The sequence below is a fragment of the Merops nubicus genome, unplaced genomic scaffold (assembly GCF_000691845.1).
Source record: "Merops nubicus isolate BGI_N331 unplaced genomic scaffold, ASM69184v1 scaffold11249, whole genome shotgun sequence".
Lineage (NCBI taxonomy): Eukaryota > Metazoa > Chordata > Aves > Coraciiformes > Meropidae > Merops > Merops nubicus.
Genome location: NW_008631703.1, coordinates 58,184 through 66,884, shown reverse-complemented (window position 1 = coordinate 66,884; position 8,701 = coordinate 58,184). Strand labels below are relative to the sequence as shown.

The 8,701-nt window shown below is 37.5% G+C and overlaps 1 protein-coding gene across 1 annotated transcript in view; it reads left to right on the top strand.

Annotated features, from left to right (window-relative positions):
* Positions 1–3,006: 3,006 nt before the first annotated feature.
* MAP7 (microtubule-associated protein 7) overlaps positions 3,007–8,701 on the top strand; it is a gene marked incomplete at its 5' end in the record, with an annotated part of 33,160 nt that continues 27,465 nt past the window's right edge. The window contains 2 exons of the mRNA XM_008947671.1: positions 3,007–3,117; positions 8,656–8,701. The exon at positions 8,656–8,701 is cut by the window's right edge and continues 92 nt beyond it. Coding sequence (XP_008945919.1) covers positions 3,007–3,117; positions 8,656–8,701 — 157 coding nt within the window. The remainder of the gene's footprint in view (positions 3,118–8,655) is intronic.

The window sequence follows — 8,701 nt, the reverse complement described above, 5'->3', positions numbered from 1 at the left end:
TATATATATATGTCCTATTAAATAGGACTCAAACCCAAAGAAGAGAACTTATCTTTTATTTCTTCCACCAGCAAGTGGTACTTAGAATTCTTTTCTTCCTACTCTAATATGTATATTTCAATGTGTCAAGTCTTTCATCAAGGAGGAAAATAAAAGTTGGTAAAATAATGCTATGAAATCTGTCATATATAAGTTCAATAAACAGTTATTTTTCATAAAAGGTTACTTTTTTTGCTTAACTCTATATAACTTATTTGATTTTTATTTTCTTTACTGTGAAAAGTCATTGTCTTGCATTCTGTCCCTAGGTTATTTTTTTGAATCATCATTCACCTTTCTCGATTTAGCAGGCCTGGAGCACCACTTCAGATCTCTGGGTGGTGCTAGAAAACCTGGTACATAATTGCTGTGGTTTGTTGATTCCTTTACTCATAGCTAGTTCTCAGGAAATGAGATCATAAGTAACTAAACCACCCTCATGTAGTTGCAATGCATGCTTAACATCATGCTGATAGATTAGAACTGTTGTTAGTACCAGAGATATTCAGCCATAATATCCAGGCACAATAATTTTTTTTTTTTTTTTTTTTTTTTACTGTGGAGAGTTACTGCTGGCTGACTTCAAAGATTTGGCACAAATCACTGAAATCACAGAATCACAGCATTGGAAATATTCACAGAATCACAGAATGTTAGGGGTTGGAAGGGACCTCCAGAGATCGAGGCCAACCCCCCTGCCAGAGCAGGACCAAATGAAGCATAATGTTCTGTCTACTGGAATTCAGGGAGACTCAATTTCAATATTTTGGTCTGTTCTAAACCCCTTTTGGTAGCTACATGTGCAGAGAATTTACAATTATTTTGTACATGAACACAGACATATAACCAGCTGCATCACCTGATCTGTTGCTCATGGATATTTTAATTCATTGTTTTTAGAACAACAAAGCCAGCAATCTTCTATGCGGTGGATTGCATTTGGCCTATTCTTCATTTATAGGGTTCATATTGCCAATGTGTACATGCAAATGCTCATGCTGAATTTTATTCATTTAAATAATGTTCATAGAACAAGAGAAATATGGGCATGCATGCCAAACACTAAGAGGTGATTTTTTTGTATTGTCATTTGTCATCTTCAAGCAGCTGTTTCATGCGTATCCTCTAAGCCAAATGTAGAAACTTTTTTGCTTTACTTAGGCTGTACATTTTCTCAGCTCTAGATTAGATATAAGAGATCAAAATCCCCATCCCATTCCCACAAGTGTTGTTCTAACAAAGACCTGTGACACGTGAAGGCTGGATATCCTCTCTAGTACTGACTTGCATGGAGCACTTTTCAGTATACCCCATAGATCAATGTGGGATAATCTTGCCAGCCTACAGAGGTCTTTTTCTTTGCTATAACATTCAGATTTCTCCTTTTAAAGCCCATTTCTGAGTTTTCTCCCTTACAGTACCCAGTTTTGCTGGTTTTATACCCTCACTGAGTCATTCTAATATTAGACAAAGTGAGCAAATAATCATATGAGGTAGGGGAGAATTTTTCTTTGCCCCAACCAGTTATATTGCATCCTATATAGTTCAAAGATCTGGGGAGAATAAAAGTGTTTTTCATGCACTGTATTACTATAAAAATGTTTTGTACACAGTGACTATACTTTAATTCACTAGGTCAGAACAGGTCAATACAATGTTGGTGTACTTATCATAAATAAACAACTGCAGATAATATTTCAGCAATGCCCTCCTTGATGTTGTCAGTGTCCTGAGTTTGTATCTACTTCCAAACCAGTATGTGGACATGTTTTTGTGCACACAGAATGTGAATCAGCAGAGCATTTTGGCATATGCTCAGGCCTCGTTGCGTTTCGGCATGGCTGAATGCTCTGCTGAGTAGTGCTGAGATTCAGTACGTGCTAAAATGTCAGTGAAAGCAGAGCTGACTCTCCCAGCATCTTCTGAATGTCAGATTTCCAAATGGAAATTTACAGTGGAGGACATGTAGTTGATACACACAGCTCTCTCCTTTTTTTTTTTTTTTTTTTTTTTATTTTTGAGAACAGAAAGCATATAGCTGGCCTATTCATCTCATTCCTCCTCTTCTGCTGTTGCTAGCAACCTTCATAAGACATGTGCACAAAATGCGTGCAGTCTGTATTCTTGTAATAACCATCACATCCTCAGTAGGATGCAGATGCTGACTCTGCAGCAGTTGCGTAGGCAAATGATACAATACTGCTCTAAAATGTACAGAACGTAAAACCAAAATAGAAACCTTTAGTGTTGTATACCAAGCACGTGCATTACAAGCAGTCTGTGGCCTTTTACAGAGACTCATTTTCTTTATCTGCAAAGCTGTGTGCTGTTTTGGATTGACTAACCACAAGTTCATTCACAGCAGATAGAAAATGAGTCTGTGGTGGAAAGCTTAGCACTTCTACTATGCGATTTTAAACTAAGTCTTTTAATTCCTTTTATGCTTACCTTTGCTTCTCTTCTGAGCTAGTCTTCTGTGAGTTTTTCAGCATTGTATTGTCACAATATTGACCTTCTGACTAGTAACAGCGTGCTGTCAAATGTCACCTTTTATGCAGGTGCAAAGGGATTTTTTCAACGAATAACCTCATACTTCCAGGCAACCTGGCCCTTCCCTGAAGCCTTCTATTTTAAGTCATGAGCACGGTTTTTTTGTGAGAATTTTGAAAGGAATGAGCAATATCATCATGTCTACTAGTATCCACTTTAGATCCTCTATTAAGTACTTGGATTGCAACCTGATTGGATGATAATCAATAAACAGAACATTTTAGACATTTGAAACTTGGTTTTGTGCCCAGTCTTTGAGTCACCTGTGCAACATCTGCTGAGAAGTCCATTCTATTTTGAAAGTTCTTGTGGTAGAGCAGGAGTGACCTCATCATGTTTTCCTCCTCCCACTAGTGAGCTAGGAACTTGCACTACTGCATGTGGGCTGTCAATTAGCATTATCTCCATTTGTTTTAGATCCAGACAGGCGATCTGTTTCAACAATGAACCTTTCGAAACATGTTGATCCAGTCATTAACAAGCGGCTCTCCTCCTCATCTGCAACATTACTAAATTCTCCAGACAGAGGTACAGTTTCAAAGAAAAACAAACAAACAAAAAAAAAAAGGCAAGAAAGAATGTTCTATATTGATGTATTACTTTGCACATAAAACAAGATTCTGAAGTCATTTTCTGTACTTATCCAAGTAGGAATGAAAAGACTTCAAATGTGAAAAGTAAATGGTTGAACATTTTTTCCTGTGAGAAGAAATATGTATTCCTTGTTTTTTAAAACAAGAGAACTTACCTAAACAATCTTACTTTAGCAAATGATAAAAGCAGTGCTTCTGTCAGGTTTTTAGTAAATGAGGTACAACTACTGAAAGAATACATCGCTCCATAGTGCATGCAGTCATGTGTGACCTTTTATTTGCGTTAGGCCATTTTCTCATTGTTTTGTTTTCCTTTCCTCTTTGGTAGTAGTTCTTGAATACTTAAGAACGTGTTGCATGAAGCTTTCAAGCAGTTATTTTATTATCATTTCTCATTATTTTTATTGAAAAGGTATGGGTGCTTTCATATAGTCTGTTTATTGACTTTTTGTGTCCAGTTACTTTTCAAAGATTGCTTTGTTTCAGTGTCTGTTTTCAATGTTTACAACTCTGCACAAATTATAAACTATCAAGCTTTTAAAAATTCACATAGATGAATTGCTGCCTCTGTTCTGAGGATTTATGAATTTGAATCATTAAGCTTAAAGGAGTTTTATAAAAGAATGTCTCTTGCATAACTTGTGCAAAGAGCTTTACAGGAAAGTACTTGGTAGAGACTTTTTGTCCTCTACTGCGAGTGAGAAGTTCTGTCCAATTTCAATCCAGACACATGCATGTTTTCAAAAACAATTTGTAGGATGGAATTTTGGTTGTGTTGTAAAACTGAATCATAGGAGTCATTATGTGTGTGTCATAACTGTCATGTTTTGTGTGCATGCTTGTACGTGTGTATCTGGTTGATTTTTGAGCTGTGTTAATCGTAGTGGGGTAACCTAATTGTAGAGTCTGGTAACTTGTGGGATATACAACATTGTATTATGAAATATTTTATTCAAAAACACCAATATTTTTTTCCTCCAAATAGGGAAATTCAGTAAGTTTTAGTTTTATTAGCTGTTTAGTTGTGTATATATGTGTGTGTTTGGTTTGTTTTTTTTTTTTCTTTTTCAGATAGTTACTGTTCTTTGCCTGGAGATTCTTCTTTTTGAGAAAGGGTCTTGAGGAGGGAGGAAGAGCAGCAGGCATTAAATATGAAGGATAGTGTCTTATGGACTATAACTCATTGTGCTGTAGCTTCTTTAAAATTCAGGAGAAGTTAGAAAGAATAGTAGGCAGTCTAGCAGCAGAGAGAGAAAAGGGAATGTGGATGTGGTGGCCATGTCAAAAACTTGACATCTTGAGGCATTCTTTGCTTGGCATTTTCATTTAAAATGGCGCAGAACTCTTCACAAGTCTCTAAGGTCTTTCACAGACTTAAAGACAAAAAGTAAATCTGTACATGCCCTCTTTCTTGTGCAAAGTCATATACCTAAGTGGAGAAGTGCCACTGGTCTTTCCAGTGTCCTCACTGTCTTAAGACAAATGCTTAAAGGAAGGGTCTGCCGGCTCCCTATTTCACCTTCCAGAGATGAATCACACTTTTGTCTGTAATGTGTAGTCCTACCTGCAAAACAGACAGCTGGAGATGAGGATGATAAGCTTACCCTAAGTGGCTTATAGCTGTCATCAAGAACATGTCTTCTGTTAAGCAGCAACTTTCTAAAGTTTTAAGGACAGGGTTTGTGGTTTGATTTTTTTTGTTTGTTTTTTTTTTTTTGGGGGGGTTTTTTTGGGGTTTTTTGGGGGGTTTTTGGGTTTTTTTTGGTTTTTTTTGGGTTTTGCTTGTTTGTTTGTTCCCCCCCCCCCACCCACCACCACCAAAACAATCCCCCCCCCCCCCCAACAGCAAAAGACAAAAGTTTCTGCTGTCTAATTGCCTAAAAGTCTGGTTAATTCCTTTTCAAGTATAGTATTTCTATATAGACCTTTGTTACAATTTTACAATCAAGCAGCTAAAACAGTCTTCTTACTATGCTTTTATGTTAGTGGTACAGGTCTTAGTAATGAAAGCTGCTGTTGACCAATAAATCTTGGTAACTGTGCTTTTCAACAAAAGCTCAGCAAGTGGGTATACTTTAAATGAGGTACAAGTTACACGCTTTCTTAGTTTTGAAAAGCAAAGCTTGCACCATAGTTGTGTTCACCTTCCTCTCTGCAGTGCTTTCCCTTTCAAACAGGTGATGGTAGAAATCACTGCATCACCCCTGTCTGCCACCTTTATAGAAGAAATCCAGGGACTCCAGTGTTGTTATCTGTTGAAAGAGAATCTAAGAATAGAGTAGCTTCCCCCCATCTTCTCCTCACCATTTTTGTGGGTCTGTATGAGCAAACACCACTACTACCAATGAGAGTCTCGTTCCTGGTGCTCATCATGAGGCCTGTTATAATCCATGCCTCCCATCTGTTCCTAGAACTAATCAGATGCTGTGCTGTTTGCTTACTTGCAATCTATTCTGCTGCAGCTAAGATAACTTTCCAGTGTTCAGTTTGTATATCCTGAAGACAAATACAGATGATTGTAATCAATTCACTGTTGCCAGCTCCCTGGGACTTTTGTTTGCTCAGTTACAAGTTTAGCTGTAAAGACCTTTGTTTAAACTAGCCCTCTTGTAGCAGGGGGTAGGGGCACTTGCTTGCACCAGCATCCCTATCACAACCATGCTTCCTGTGTGGAAACAAGGAGCAAACAGCTCTAATACAGCATGAGAACAAAAAAAAAAATAAATAATTTCCCCATGTCTGTCAGATGATTTGAAGGATTAAACCTTAAAAACGTCACCCTAAGGCATTAAAAACAAGAGAGCAAGAAAAAAAAAAAAAACTGACTTTGTTTTCTTTAAATTGATCTTAGTATTTTGGGATCCTCTTTGTTTTGTATTCAGTTTGCTCCAATGTGAATTGGACACCAAAGTTAATTTGTTCCATGCATTTAGCCGTTAATGCTCTTCTAGTTAGAATTCAGTGGGCAAGAATTTATTTGGCATTCATTCTAGGGTAAAGATGTTCCTATTGACTGTTAGGATATGTATTGAAAGTGTCAAATACGATGCTTTCAGGGAACTGTGTGTTTGGAAAATTCAGCATGTGACTAACTTCATCCACAAAGCCAAGGTGCATTTAAATAAACTCTGATCTAAACTCATTGTAAAGATTTAGGGAGACTTCACTCTAAGCTCCTGGCTAAAACTGTTTTGACCTCTGAATCAGGCCCATGGCTTACCTGGATAAAAGAGTTTTTGTTGGTCTCTCTTAGCTCCCTGTTGGCATTTATCAGCTAGCTCGCTCCCAAACTCTGCCTCAGTGCTGCTAACTGGATGCTGTGGGCACACAATTGCTTGCAGTAGGTGATCTGGATATGAACTCCCCCGTGTTACGGGAAAAGAGAAAAGAGAATTACCCTACAGGTGAATATGTTTTAAGTGACATAGGACAGGTAAAACATGGCAATTTAGTGTTCCAAGTCATCAGTCTGTTAACTGTGTCCTCAAGACTACTTCATCTCTGGGGCCTCATTTGTAAGGTCTGCAGCTGGCCCACGGGGCTGTATTACATTGTGACATTTACTTATCAGCTTTTTGCAGCTCTACAGATGAACTCCAAGATAGTATGCATGGTATTAATTTATTGACCTAAAATTTCAAGGATTGCTTTCGGAAGTTGTATGATCCTTGTCTTAAACTATGGCAGAAGACTTTCTCCAGACTCATCCATACTCATACCTGTAAGTCTCACCTAGTAAAGCCTGAGACTGATCAAAAGAATCTGTTGTCTTGCAACAGTAGCTTTAAACAGTGATCCTACTGAGCATGGTGCCTGGAGAAGAAAGGAGGGAAAGATTTTACTATTATTGCATCCAATTTAATGGTAGTTCTGTGATTTTTCTTCATTGTTAAATTACAACCTTAATGATAATGTGTGTGCTGTAATGGAGGTCTCTGTAGGGTATTTTGTTTCTCTGTATAATCTGTACCAGTGCAGAATGGAACCATTAATCACAAAGAGCTGTGGCAGTAGTACATTGTGTAAGGACATTTATCCAGAGAGCCTGCTGTGTTTCAGAGTCCTATATTTCTATAGTAGTGCCCCTTATTGAGTTAGCAGAATTTAGGGGAGCAATTTGAGAAGTGAAAAACAGCACTGAGGGTGGATTAGGCAATTATATTTTCACAGGATGAGATTGAGATTGGTCCCCTCTTTTCATACGGCTCAGCGTGGAGTAGATTAAAGACAGATTCAGAGTTCATGGCTGTTAAAAGTGATGGATCTCTACCTTTAAAAATGCAAATGAATCTCAAGTTTATTACAACCAGTCACTTCAGTGGATAATAAACTCAAGCTGCAATTTTGTTGCTGTAAACACCAAACTAAGGCAAATGAATGCTGAGATGTAGGAAGACTTGATTTCACCTGCAACATCCAGATTATTGCTATGGCGTAAGCTTCTTATAATGAACTACTATAGGAGCTCGTTGAATGTCTTCTTTTGGGATGGTCATTATAATACAATTTTTTTTTTTTTTTTCATCAGAGTATCAAAGAAACATTTATCTCAATATAAAAAAATAAGTTATAGGTCTCTTTTGGTTATGACTTCACCATGAGCAATGTGTAAATATTTATTTTTTTTTTTTTAAATAAAGAAGTTTGGCAAGGCAAAAGGAACATATTGACAGGCTAAATTTGCATTAGGCAGTAACGGGAAGAGCAAGACAAGGAAGTGACTGCAGCCAGGTGAATGTGTAGTGCATTTTCAAAACAGGCTAACAATGAAAACAGTTTGCTCTTGTTATTGTTCTGAATTGAAAAATTATCATTAGCAGAATTTTTGGACAGAGAATTAATTATCAACTGTGCTTACTGTATTATGTGGCTTCATGTATTACTGAAACAACTGTAGCTGCTGAGCTTGGTACCAATATCTGTAGCTGGGGTGAATTGTTTCCTTTTGTGATGCTTTGATAAAAACTTTCTTTGACACAATTCTCTACATAGTAGTAAGCAACCTTTGTTTTTTCTATGTAGGCTGACAGACTTTGGAAGGTGTTTTAGTAACTGGTCTTTTTTGTAATTAGACAACTATATACTGTCTGTGTAGAAAGAATTTAGGACACAAACATCTCTGTCAGAGTCTCTATTTAGGAATGGCAACTGCTCTCCTAGTACAGGTAGTACTCCTATCATTCCTAATAGGGTATCTGGCATATATGCAAAATAGCAGTATTTATTTGATAACGGTTTGTCCTAATGCCACAGGCAGTAACACAAATTAAATGTTCAGATATGTGTGCTCCTATGGGAATCTCTCTACTAAACTGGAGTAAAATGCAAAACACTGAATGATGGTATGCTTTTGATCTCTGAAGTATAGTTTCAAGATTTTCATGGTACACAGTAGTGAGGAGAATACTTGTACAACGCATAGTTATTTGTGAAGTGTTTGATCTAACATCTTGCTTGTATGGTGCACGTTCAGCTCGTCGGCTGCAGCTCAGTCCGTGGGAGAGCAGCGTCGTTAGCAG